This window comes from Suncus etruscus, chromosome 10, assembly GCF_024139225.1.
Source record: "Suncus etruscus isolate mSunEtr1 chromosome 10, mSunEtr1.pri.cur, whole genome shotgun sequence".
Lineage (NCBI taxonomy): Eukaryota > Metazoa > Chordata > Mammalia > Eulipotyphla > Soricidae > Suncus > Suncus etruscus.
In genome coordinates, this window is record NC_064857.1 from 87398678 (window position 1) to 87412931 (window position 14254).

At 38.6% G+C, this 14254-nt stretch overlaps 1 protein-coding gene and 1 non-coding gene across 2 annotated transcripts in view; both read right to left on the minus strand.

Annotated features, from left to right (window-relative positions):
* Nucleotides 1–14254, minus strand: part of UBR1 (ubiquitin protein ligase E3 component n-recognin 1) — a 152732-nt gene that overhangs the window by 52714 nt on the left and 85764 nt on the right. Inside the window, exons 28-33 of the mRNA XM_049782441.1 lie at nt 12938–13024; nt 10685–10866; nt 7102–7307; nt 4680–4773; nt 3565–3714; nt 2893–2990 (exon numbers count right to left, since the gene is read on the minus strand). Of these exons, the coding sequence (XP_049638398.1) occupies nt 2893–2990; nt 3565–3714; nt 4680–4773; nt 7102–7307; nt 10685–10866; nt 12938–13024 (817 nt within the window). The remainder of the gene's footprint in view (nt 1–2892; nt 2991–3564; nt 3715–4679; nt 4774–7101; nt 7308–10684; nt 10867–12937; nt 13025–14254) is intronic.
* LOC126021002 (U7 small nuclear RNA) lies at nt 2155–2216 on the minus strand. The gene has a single exon (XR_007499630.1). It is a non-coding gene; the product is annotated as a U7 small nuclear RNA (small nuclear RNA).

Consider the following 14254-nt stretch of genomic DNA (forward strand, 5'->3'; position numbering starts at 1 on the left):
AACTATTTGAGCATGATTTTCTTTAGGTTTATCTGTTTGAAGCTAACTGATCTTTTCAAAACCATTCTTTAAAAAAGTTGGAAATGATAGCACAGCAGTAGGATGTTTGCCTTGCAAGCAGCTGCCCAGGACGGACCTGGATTGAATCCCTGGCGTCCCATACAGTCCCCTGAGCCAGGAGCAATTTCTGAACGCATAGCCAGAAGTAACCCCCGAGTGTCACTGGGTGTGGGCCAAAAACAAATAAAAAAAGTTATAAAATTTGCAGTGCATTTCCCCCACCTCCAAATATTTTCTGCAAATCATTCTTTTTCTTTGGGGGACTTTAGTGACACACTGTTGGAATTAAAAATTTTTTTCCATATAGGGATGGAGCAATAGTAAATCAAGTAGGATGTTTGCCTTGTATGAGACCAATCCAGGTTCAAACCCTGACCCCACCAGGAGTCATCCAGAGCACAGAGTCAGGAATAAGGCATAATCCCTGAGAACTGCCTGGTGTGCCCCCCCCCCCCAAAAAAAAAAACCCAAATTACAGGAACAAAGGATCAATTATTTTCCTTCTGAGCTAGCTAGATTTTCTAGTTCTTTGTATGATGGGTAATTTTAGACTATATCTTGAATATTTTTTATTATTATGAGGTTATCTGCTCGTGCTAAACTCTCCGGAAAGAATTTTTTTTTTTTTAATTGTTTAACCAGTCTTCTTAGGCTTAATAAGTTCTGTCTCACTGAGTTGCAGTTCCAATGTTAGTCTTCAGAGCCTATGCTATGTTATTTGGACTACTATTACCTGGACTAGTCAGAGGGGGACTTATATGATGGTTTAATGTTGATTTAAGGCAGCTTAATTCTCAAAGCCCTTGCTATGTGGGCCTTTTCTATATGTAAGAATTGGAGAGTCAGGGGGCCAGGCGGTGGCGCTAAAGGTAAGGTGCCTGCCTTACCTGCGCTAGCCTTGGACGGACCGCGGTTCGATCCCCCGGTGTCCCATATGGTCCCCCAAGCCAGGAGCAACTTCTGAGCACATAGCCAGGAGTAACCCCTGAGCGTTACTGGGTGTGGCCCAAAAACCCAAAAAAAAAAAAAAAAAAAAAAAAAAAAAAGAATTGGAGAGTCCCAGACTTGTAAGAGCTAAAAAAAATAAGAGATTATTTTCTTTTCCCTAGGTTTATAGCCCCGTTAGCCCCCCAAAATTCTAATTTCAACAGAACATTTATTTCTCCCAGATCATGGAGTCAAAATGGCAAATTTCAATTTTAGCTCCAGTGCTATAAGATTCATGTGACTAAAGTCACCCCTAGGTGAAGTTGTAAGGCAAAAACAATAACGAAGGTAATGAAACCTCAGTTAACATTCTTTTAGAACATAGTGTTCCGTTGGTCAGAGGCTTAATTTTCTTGAGACTTTTAGGATATCTGCAGAATTATCAAGCAATGAAACTCCATAATAAAAAGACTGGTCTTGGAAGAGGGCCAAAAAGTGGAATATTCAGTAACTTCCTCTATAGTTCTCAGTTCTAAGGAGCTTCTTTACCTGGTCTTCTAGCAATAAAGAGGGAACATTTCTTTTGATTCATTTTGCTTTTTTTTGGGGGGGGGGTCACACCCAGTGGTGCTCAGGGATCACTCCTGATGATGCTAGGGGATCATATACAGGGACAGGGATTGAAATGGAGTTGGCTGAATACACAGCAAGTGCGTTAACCCCTGTACTACTCTCCAGCCCCAGGAAGTTACATTTTGTGGAATTTATTGCTATTCTGTGAACTTTAGCTGTTTATATTTTTTCACAGTTCAATTAGGCCAAAGCTAGGAAATTAAAAGGATGCTGAGGTGGGTTACAATAGGAAATACATCAACTAATCATTCTCCAAATTTAGACATCCCGCCCCAATCTGCCTATGACTATACACTTGTCAGAGTCTTTAAATTGGATTATCGCTCAAAAAAGACTACATATGTATGTACATATACAAATATATGTATATTTATTATATATGTATACATATAACTGTATGTGTGTGTACAAATAGTTTTCGATATAGATATTAGTAGTATTAGTAATAGTAATGATTAACACTTAATAGCATTTAGTAGATACCATGAATGTTCTATTTTACATATGTTAATACAATTCTTTTTTTTTTGTGGGGGGGGCCTTCCAGTGGAGACCAGAAGGCCTGCTGGACAAATTCTAAAAGAGCTGTAACACTAGGTTAATACAATTCTTTAAGCAACAAAATAGGTACTATTATTATTCTCACTTTGCAAATAAGAAAAATCAAGAAAATGAGAATAAGAGATCAAGTAATTGGAACATATAGACAGTAGTGATATATGTAAATTTTCTATCTAAACAGTATGACTCTTCATTAATCACTGTCTATACTGCCTCTCACTACAAAAAAAAATTACTAAAACAAGTAAAAAAATTTAGGCAAGTCTTGCCTTTAAAAATAATCTCTATGGGGAAGAGAGGAGTAATAAGATAGCTCAAGTATTAAAGTATCTGCCTAGTATATACAAGATGCGGGGTTTGATCCCTGGCACTACATAGTCCTCTGGATCACCAGGAATAAGCCAATTGGCCCTCAAGTGACACTGGCCTATACTCTGCTAGGAAAGGCCTCTATTTAAAAAACAATATTTATATTCTGATATTTAGCAAATCTGTATTTGCAAACATACATGTGTTTACAGATGACAGATTTGTGATGTTCAGAATTAAACCCAGGCCTTATACATGTCAAGTGTAGTCTCTTCCAGTGAGCTAAATTCCCTGTCTCAGCAAATCACAGTTTAAAGCAATAATAATATTTTCAAAGAAAAAAATTTAAGACACTGATACCTAAATCTCACACAGCTAAATGTAAAATAATTTCTAACAAACCTTTTGCATGTTTCATATTATAACCTGATATTCTGGCCAGAACAGTCTGCATCCATCGTGCCAGGGTCAAAAGTTGAGCAAGAGCTTCTGCATTCTCACTGAAAATTGATATTTAAAAATTATTAAAACCATTGGAACAAGGTCAAATGAAAAGCCGAACTCGTAGAATCTGTCTCTGGATAAGTAACTATATGAAAATGTCAAATTCATTCCAATTAATTTATAACAAAGAAAAACGCAATTTTGGAAGAGAGGGAAATTAAATGTTTTCTATCTTCTGTGAATGCTAAGATAGAGATCAAAGTACTATTATTTTAATGGTTATTGAAAATATATATAGAAAATATAGGTTTGCATAAACTAATATCCCAGTTCTTTAGTTCTTTTTGGTTTTTGAGTCACACTCAGAGGCGCTCAAGGGTTACTCCTGGCTCGACTCTCAAAAACCACTCCTGGCAGCCCAGGGGAGGGAACATATGGGATGCCGGGATTTGAACCACCATCTGTCCTGGATCAGCTGCATGCAAGGCAAACAGCCTACTGCTGTGCTATTTCTCCAGCAAGTACAATTACTTTAAATAGAAAAAAAGAAACTAGGAACAACCATAAGAGGCACAAATGAAAAGATTCAAGATAGCTTTTAAAATTAAGTAAGACAAAATGAAAATATACCTATTTATCGTGTGAGGTTGCAAAGGAATAATGGGAACCACAGTATTGCACAGAGATTTGCAAAGAGGGCAAAGATATTCTCCATTCTCCAAGTCAAAAAGATCAACATGAATGCGCTGCTGAGAGCTCAACTGCACAGCTTCAAAATATCTGCAAAATTCCAAGTCATAGGTCAATTTAGAACTATACACATTATCTTTACTCTAATCCAAGTATTAAAAATTGGGATTTCTACTTTAATAAATTTATTAGAATTGCAAAAATATACATGAATGTATAAGAAGAATGCTATAGATGAATTAGCATGACCATTTTTTGTGGGGGGGCCCAAGCTAGGAGACACATCAGGACAAAAAATTAAAATAATTATTAATTATAACTTATCTTGTCTTAATAAGTGAAGATATAGTATAAATAGTACTTCCCACATATCAGCTTAAGTTACAAGTGCTATTATAAGAAATTTATGTATTTCTATCCAATGCTAAAAAGAGTAATAGCCCAAACTAAAGACATCTCAGCTATTTTTCTGAACTTTTAATCTCTTCTAGAGTAGAACTAGAACTTACTGTCTTGACCTTTTCAGTCTATTTTGAGAGGAGTAAAATTGTTATTGATTTCTTTTTTTTTTTTTTTTTTTTTTTTTTTTTTTTTTTTGGTTTTTGGGCCACACCCGTCGGTGCTCAGGGGTTACTCCTGGCTGTCTGCTCAGAAATAGCTCCTGGCAGGCACAGGGGACCATATGGGACACCGGGATTTGAACCAACCACCTTTGGTCCTAGATCGGCTGCTTGCAAGGCAAACGCCTCTGAGCTATCTCTCCGGGCCCTGTTATTGATTTCTTTATTTTTATAAAAATACTAATGAAAATCAGCAAGTTTATAGAAAATGAGCATATAGCAACATTGGAAGTTGATAACTTTACACACCAATTAATTGCTAGGGGGTGACAGTATGAGTAATCATGCAAACAGAATTAGTAAATAAAACTGCTTCAACTACTAACACATAAATAAGGAAAAAAAGATGACATGAGAAAACATGCCTTTTTGTGGCCTGTAGAGAACTTCAACAATCCTAGTTTCTTTCAAGAACATGTCAGAAGAGCAACTTACTTCTGCCAGCACACTGCATGCATTACATGACCACAGCTTCCTGTATAAGTTCCATATGCCAAGTCTGGATCCATAAAAAGTGGGTCCAGAGTTTCTGGTACAGAAAAACAAAAATAAGAGGCATTATTCATCTCTCCCCTAGTTATAAGAAGGGGAAAATGACAGCAGAATATATATTCTTTTAAGGTCTTTTTTTTTTTTTTTTTTGTTTTTGAGCCACACCCGGCAGTGCTCAGGGATTACTCCTGGCTCTACACTCAGAAATAGCTCCTGGCAGACACAGGGGACCATATGGGATGCCGGGATTCAACCACTGTCCTTCTGCATGAAAGGCAAATGCCTTACCTCCATGCTATCTCTCCGGCCCCTATATTCTTAATAGTGAAGAAAAAAGAAAAAAAAAGAAGGAAAATATAAAGCTAGACATCAGGTATGATGCTATAATTGCTATTAATTAGTATGAATAACAACTTCCATTCTTATTTCCTTTTATTTTGTTAGGAAGGTCTACATAATTTTATTTTATTTTTATTAAGTCACTGTGAATTATAAAACTATTCATGATTGGGCTACAGAAACACAATCTTTTTTGGGTGGAGGGGGTTACATCCGCTGGCACTCAGGGGTTACTCCTGGTTCTGAGCTCAGAAATCATCCCTGGCAGGTTCAGGGGACCATATGGATTCGAACCGGGTCCCTCCCTGGTCGGCCATATGCAAGGCAAACACCCTACAGCTGTGCTATTGCTCTGTCCCCATGGTTGGGTAATTTTAAGTGATCTTTAGAATCATTCGAATCTAGGGTATAAAAGCAGACTACATGGTTTAAGATCTGGTATTTTTACTTATAATTCATGACAATGGGCAAGTTATTTACTTTTTCTGTGCCTGTGTTTCACCATCTATAAAATACAGGCAATAAATATTTAACGAGAGTAACTAGAAAGTACAACTAGAGTTGTAAGGAATGAATTTTTAAGACACTTGATCAGTATCTAGGACATGTCAAATGTTTCTATCATCATTATTAATCTGAGGATACTTTAATAAGCAGGTAACTCCTGATGTGATGTAAGCAGTACAATACAGAACCAAAAGATCAGACAGATTCACAATGGGAAATGATGTACTAGATATTTTGATTGCATTATATGAATAAGTTATTATCATTTTTTTTTTTTTTTTTTGGTTTTTGGGCCACACCCGGCGGTGCTCAGGGGTTACTCCTGGTTGTCTGCTCAGAAATAGCTCCTGGCAGGCGCAGGGGACCATATGGGACACCGGGATTTGAACCAACCACCTTTGGTCCTGGATCGGCTGCTTGCAAGGCAAACACCGCTGTGCTATCTCTCCGGGCCCAGTTATTATCATTTTTAAAAAGTCAAGTGACTATTTTAGATTATGATTTCTCTCTCTTCCACTCCCCCCCTCTTTCTCCCTCACTCCCTCTCTCCTTCCTCCCTCCTCTCTACTTTTTCTGACATTGTGGTTAATACTACTGCAAATGAAGGAGTGCCACGAATGTCCCTTTCATATTAGATCCTTCTCTATTCTGACTGCACACTCTGCTCTTTGTGGCAAGCTTTCTATCATGGTCTGGCTCTCTTAACCCTCAACTCTTTTCTCTAGATACCTACACTGTCTTTTATTTTTCTTATGTCTCACAGATGAGATTATTCTATAAGACCCAAAAATGTTATATAATGGTCAAAGTGGGAAAAAGCATAAAGAAAAAAAAGAAATAGATTATAGGGCCCGGAGAGATAGCACAGTGGCGTTTGCCTTGCAAGCAGCCGATCCAGGACCAAAGGTGGTTGGTTCGAATCCCGGTGTCCCATATGGTCCCCCGTGCCTGCCAGGAGCTATTTCTGAGCAGACGGCCAGGAGTAACCCCTGAGCACCGCCGGGTGTGGCCCAAAAACCAAAAAAAAAAAAAAAAAAAAAAAAAAAAAAAAAAAAAGAAATAGATTATAATAGATTAAGGGGTTTGCTTTCATGCAGAAGGTCAGTGGTTTGAAACCCGGCATCCCATATGGTCCCCTGAGCCTGCCAGGAGTGATTTCTGAGCATAGAGCCAAGAGTAACCCCTGAGCACTGCCGCGTGTGACCCAAAATAAACAAAAAGCAAAAAAAATGGTCAAATTAAATCACAACCCAAACCTCTTTCAAATAGTATTCTTTCTGATTATGCAAACATGATAAGAAGTATTTAAAAATAGGGGCTGGAGAGATAGTTTGCCTTGCACGCAGTGACCTGGATGGACCCAGGTTAAATCCCTAGCATCACATATGGTCCCCCAAGCCTGCCAGAAGCAATTTCTGAGTGCAGAGCCTAGAGTAAACTCTGAGTGACACCGGGTGTGGCCCAAAAACAAACAAGAAAAGAGAAATGTTTAAAAATAGATGTACTAATTAATACATACCTCCTGAGAGTTCTATTGGCTTTCCCCTATTTTGGGTTAAGGCAGTAGATTTCTGGACACAGGCTGATAACACCATGGCATTATTTTCTATTTTCACCTCTTGTTCTTCTTGACAGAGGATGCATGTTAGTATCTCCTTTTCAGGTACTGATGGACCCCGTTTAGGACCCAGGGCAATTCTAGAGTAGTCACTGACTATCGGGATGCTAGCAAGAAAAACAAAGAATAAGATCACTTGTCTTTATATTTTTATAGAGTTTCAGTAATCATAGGACAAGCATTTTTTTTTTTTTTTTTTTTTTTTTTTTGGTTTTTGGGTCACACCCGGCAGTGCTCAGGGGTTATTCCTGGCTCCAGGCTCAGAAATTGCTCCTGGCAGGCACGGGGGACCATATGGGGCGCCAGGATTCGAACAGGTGACCTCCTGCATGAAAGGCAAACGCCTTACCTCCATGCTATCTCTCCGGCCCCAGGACAAACATTTTAAGAATAAAAAATAAGAGGCAGCAGCGGCGAAGAAAAAAGAAAAAAAAAAAGAATAAAAAAGAAAATAGTAATAGAAATTGTAGCTTAAAAAATTTCCTAACTTTTTGTTTTATATCAATTTATTTAGTTATAAAAATATATTTTATGCCACAATTAAAGATACAGATCACGATATATGTGTGAATTTACATTTACATGTGAAATTACATTTAATTTTTCTGTCTATAAAATATGATTTTAAAAATCTAAAGAAGTATATATAATAAAATGTAAAAAATCTATAAACACAGGACATTTTAGTTTGGTATATTCATAACATTTTTTATAATTAAGATCACATTATGTGGGCCCGGAGAGATAGCACAGCGGTGTTTGCCTTGCAAGCAGCCGATCCAGGACCTAAGGTGGTTGGTTCGAATCCCGGTGTCCCATATGGTCCTCCGTGCCTGCCAGGAGCTATTTCTGAGCAGACAGCCAGGAGTAACCCCTGAGCACCGCCGGGTGTGGCACAAAAACCAAAAACCAAAAAAAAAAAAAAAAAAGAATCACATTATGTAAATAAATTAGCATTACTTCAGTTATATCTTATTTTCACATCATTAAAATTCACACAAAAATAGGGGCTGGAGAGATAACATGAAGGTCAGGCATTTGCCTTGCATGCAGGATGGTGGTTTGAATCCCAGCATCCCATATGGTCCCCCGAGCCTGCCAGGAGCAAATTCTGAGCGTAGAGCTAGGAGTAACCTCTGAGTGCTGCTGGGTGTGACCCAAAAAAAAAACCAACAAAAAAAATTGACACAAAAATATATTTAAAAGATTACGTGGTACTCTTACTGCATTACTATAATAATTTTATTATCTTTCATTTTAATTTTGGTAACACTGAGTACAATTTATATCTTTTTATTGGGGGGTATACAGGGGTTACTTTGGGCTCTGCACTCATGAATTACTCCTGGCTGGCTCAGGGGACCATATGGGATGCTGGGGATTGAACTCAGGTCAGTTGCATAGAGGGCAAATGCCCTACCTGCTATGCTATCACTCCAGCCCAAAATTTTTATCTTAATGATTTAACAATCCTTAGGATCTACTCAATATGCATAATAAAGCAATTATTAAATCATACAAGTATAGAAATATTATATAAATAATAGTAAATATTGATAAGATATTAATTATGCAAAGTGTTATTTTCTAAATTTTATATTGTTAGATCATTTACTCTTATGAGACAGGTACTGTTATTACTGCCATTATTCAGATGAAGAAACTGAGACCTAGAAACAGTAAGAATCTTGCCTAATGAGTCGCTACTAAACAATATAAGAGTGATTTCACAAGCCATACTCTCAACTTCTCAGAAATACTGCTTTATTTCTCTCTGAAAGAAACTTCTAAGATGTGGGAGATTATTCAACAAACTAAAAATAAACACTCACCATTAATAAGTAAATAATATAATACCGAAAATTATACAGTTGTTAAAAGATAGGTCTCAACTGGGTGTGGCACCATCTCATATGAGGCATCCAGAATATGTGGGGAAGGTTTATATTTTTAATCATCATAGGACAAAAGAGGGAGGAGGGATCAGAGATACTAAGTATTGTGGGGCATTTAAAAAAATTGCTTTCCAAATGCCAGAGCTATGATGTAATGAGTTCATTTCATATTACAGATTTTTCTCCCACAAAACATATGAATATTTTTTGGGGGGGGCCACACCCAGCTCTGTGCTCAAAAATCGCTTCAGGCTTGGAGAACCATATGAGATGCCAGGGGATCGAACTGTGGTCTGTCCTAGGTTAGCACATGGAAGGCAAACACCTTACTGCTTGCACTACCGCTCAGGCCCCAAAACATATTTAAGTAAAAACTGGAAGATGCAAAATGATAAGAAAATAATGCCATTTATGCAAAGAAAAAGGGCTGAATTACACAGATATATGCACATAATGATGTGCAGGTCAAAAACAAAGTATTTGACAATATCACTAAGACTAGTTCACTAAAAAATGAAGGATTAGGGGCCGGAGCAATAGCACAGCGGTAAGGCATTTGCCTTGCACATGCCTAATACAGGTTCAAGTCCCAGCATCCCATATGGTCCCCTGAGCCTGCCAGGAGCTCTTCTGAGCAAGAGCCCGGAGTAACTCCTGGGTGCCTCCAGGAGTAACCCAAAAAGCAAAAAAGAAAAAGCAAAAAAACCCCGATTAAACCATGGGCCACTTAATTTCAATCCAAGAACCATAAACCATTTATCTCAAAACTCAAAGAGAGGGCCGGAGCAGTAGTGCAGCAGTTGGGCTCTTGCCTTTCACCTGGCTGACCCAGGACGTACCTCGGTTTGAACCCCAGTGTTCTATATAGTTCCCCAAGCCAGGAGCGATTTCTGAGTGCATAGCCAGGAGTGACCCCAAAAACCAATAAATAAATGAATAAATAAGTAAATAAATAAAATAGAAACTCATAGAGAAGACCCTGATAACTAGTAAAAGCTGCACTGATTTACTTAAAGCCTTCACAAGTCAACATTTTAGCAATATATGAAAGTTAAACTAGTTACTCTAAGCCCCTGCAAAGATCTTGAAAAAAAATACTCAAGCATGCCAAAAACACACTTCAAACAACCCAGTAAAGGTAACGAAGTGGTTAAATGGTCTGGTGGTTACTGATGTGTAGAAGTTTTATTACAGCGAGAATTTAGCCAATAACCCTAGGGTATTAGCTAAAATATTAAAGTATCAAACTTTAACATTTAATTATAACAAAGTTTTATTGAATGTGATTAGTTGGCATTTGAAAAATGTGTCAAAAGATATTTTAAAAAACATTTAAGGTGATATATAATATTCTGCTCAAAATTGAATAGCTTTCCTGAATTCCACTAGAGTGGCTCTGGAGATCTATGCAATACAAGGCCTACACAGCTACACATACTTTACTCCTAGTGCTGAATCATCCTGCCCCAAAGTTGGTTACATATTCCTCAGAATGGCCTCTGGACCTGCTGAATACTAATTGGGAGAAGGCCCACTAAATAAAATAAAATAAAACAGAATCACCATTCTTCAGTTTTGCTTTGCTTTACCTCTCTTCTTCCATGATAGAGTCTTCTTTCCCAGACGTGTCTAATGTATTGTCATACATAAGTTTGTGGGTTTCAATAAAATTTTTCTGTAATGCAGACATCTGGGCCATGATCTTCTGACGATGCAATCTAGCAGCTTCAGCTTTTCTTTTTCGTTCTGCTTTTTCTTTGTCATGAGTAATCTGTATATTAAGAATCCACACATTTTTAGGTAAAAATCTACTGTTAAAATTTACATGTATTTGGGGCTGGAGAAATAGCACAGCGATAGGGCATTTGCCTTGTATGCAGCCGATCCAGGACAAACAGTGGTTCAAATCCCGGGATCCCATATAGTCCCCTGAGCCTGCCAGGATCGATTTCTGAGCAAAGAGCCAGGAGTAACCTCTGAGGGCCGCCGGTGTGATCCAAAAAACAGAAAACAAAACAAAACAGAACAAAAAACAAAAATAAATGTACATATATTTGGCAGTAAGGCAGTTTTCTAGAGTAAAACCATGAAAAACTTGACTGCCTTTTTTGAGGTGGGGTGGACTGGAACAATAGTATAGTAGGTAAAGAACTTGCCTTGCATGTACCTGAGCTGGGTTTGATTCCCTAAAAAACCTTATGGTCCACCAAAACACCAGGAAAAATTTTGAGCACAGAGCCAGAAGTAACCCCTGAGCATCACCAAGTGTGACCCAAAAACAACAATGATAACAAACCCAATTTGATTGCCTTTTTAATGTGTAAGGTGCTGGGGATTGAAACCAGTCTCATTCATTTAAGAAAAGTGCTCTATGGGGCCAGAGTACAGCACAGCGGTAGGGTGTTTGCCTTGCATGCTGAAACCTGGGATGGACCCAGGTTCCGTTCCCAGCATCCCCTATGGTCCACGCCTGCCTGGAGCAATTTCTTTTTCTTTTTTTTTTTTTTTTTCAGGAGCAATTTCTGAGTGCAGAACTAGGAGTAACCCCTGAGCGTCACTGGTCTGGCCCAAAAATCAAAAGGGAAAAAAATAGAAAAAAGAAAAGTGCTCTAAACGCTTAATTTTTTTATTACTCTTCTAAACTCAATCTAATATAAAATTAGCATATATATCTAATATATATGCTATATATGTAAATCTAATATAAAATTCTATTACATCATACAACTTATTTTTCCTTGAATATATCTATATTTATCATAAAAGTCTGAGTGCCTTAAATTATCTACTAATGAACTTTTATACTCAATAGGTTCACAGTAGTAAGAAGTAAAAAATCAAAAGGGCCAGAGAAATAGTAGAGCAAGTAAGGCACTTGCATTGCAAGCTGATGCCCCAGGCTCAATCCCCAGCATTCCATGTGGTCCCCTGAGTCCACCAGGAGAGATTTCTGAGCGCAGAATCAGGAGTAACCCCTGAGCACTGCTATGTGTGGCCCCCAAACAGACAAAAAACAATTGAATCAGTGACCTCAAAGTCCAGGCACACAATAACATCAATAAAGATGAGTGAGGTAATAGAAAAGAGATTAAAAAAAATATTCTCAGGCCCGGAGAGATAGCACAGCGGCGTTTGCCTTGCAAGCAGCCGACCCAGGACCCAGGTTGGTTCGAATCCCAATGTCACATATGGTCCCCGTGCCTGCCAGGAGCTATTTCTGAGCAGATAGCCAGGAGTAACCCCTGAGCACCGCTGGGTGTGGCCCCCCCAAGAAAAAGAAAAAAGAAAAAAAATTCTCAAATATTTGTAAATTGAACAATATACTGTTAAAAAGCTACTGGATAGGGGCAGAAGAGATAGCATGAAGGTAAATTGTATGCTTTGCATACAGAAGGACAGTGGTTCGAATCCCAGCATTCCATATGTTCCCTGAGCCTGCCAGGACCGATTTCTTTTTTTTTTTTTTGTTTTGTTTTTGGGCCACACCCGTTTGACGCTCAGGGGTTACTCCTGGCTATGCGCTCAGAAATCGCCCCTGGCTTGGGGGGACCATATGGGACACCGGGGGATCGGTCCATCCTACGTTAGCGCTTGCAAGGCAGACACCTTACCTCTAGCGCCACCTTCCCGGCCCCCAGGACCGATTTCTGAGCTAGAGCCAGGAGGAACCTCTAAGTGCTGCCGGGTGTGACCACCCCCCCTCAAAATAAAAAAAACTACTGGATCAGAGAAAATCAATGAAGAAATAAAAAGAACCCTTAAAATGAATTCAAGAATGAAGACTATTAGACACAGCAAAAGCAGTACTAAGTGAGGGATCAATGTCAGCACTAATGTATTACCTCATCATTCTTAGTAGATTCTGATCCTGATGAAGTTGCTACAAATAAACATGATTTTTCTCTTAATCTTTTCACTGTGTCAAACATCTGTGAAAAGTAGATGAAATATTAAAAGATTTGGTTAGATTGACCAGAAATAGAAATATTCATTAACATTCATTTTATCATCCTGTACCCAAATTATCTTTGGTTTAAATTTGCAGAATATCACCTCCTAAGAAAGACCTTTTCCGATTACCCTTTACTCACCTACTAAAATACGCTTTGTTTTCCTTGTTTAACTAGAGAGCTAGTACTTCTGTTTTGTTCAGAGATTAGATACAAGAATTACACAATAGGCGTATAGTACATGTTGACTGAAAAGTAACAAATAGGGGCCAAAGAGTTGGCGCTAGAGGTAAAGTGTCTGCCTTGCAAGCGCTAGCCAAGGAAGGACCGTGGTTTGATCCCCCGGCGTCCCATATGGTCCCCCCAAGCCAGGGGCGGTTTCTGAGTGCTTAGCCAGGAGTAACCCCTGAGCATCAAACGGGTGTAGCCCAAAAAATTTTTTTTGAAAAAAAAAAAAAAAAAAGTAACAAATAAAAAAAATATTTATTTTTATTTTTGTCTTTTGAGGGGACGTTTGGGGCATATCAATGTATGCTCAAAGATCACTCCTGGTTCTACATTCAGGGATCACTTTTGGTAGGGCTCAAAGGACCAAATGGTGTGCTCAGAATTAAACATGGGTTGGTGGTGTGCAAGGTAAGTGCTCAAACCACCGAACATCTCTCTGGCTCTCTAATTTTTTTAAAATATTTATTAATGGGGCTGGAGCGATAGCACAATGAGTAGAGCATTTTCCTTGCACATGGCTGACCCAGACTGATTCGGGTTTGATCCCCGGCATCCCACATGGTCCCACTGGGTGTTGACCAAAAAAAAAATCATTAAAACAGTGACATATATAAAAAGATTAAAAATATCAAAATTTGGGGCCAGAGAAATAGCATGGAGATAGGGCATTTGTCTTGCATGAGGACAGTGGTTCCAATCCCAGCATCCCATATGGTCCCCCAAGCCTGCCAGGAGCGATTTCTGAGCATAGAGCCAGGAGTAACCCGAGCACTGCCAGATGTGACACAAACAAACAAACAAACAAAAAATCAAAATCAGTAAAATGACTTTATAATCAGAGATCAGACGTGGCTTATTTAGGAGGCAAAACACTTCTAATTTTTCTCCCTTTTCCTTTTTTTGTGGGGAGCCACACACACAATGCTCAGGGATTACACCTGGTTCTGCACTAAAGAAATCACTCCTGTGGTTTTAGAAAAC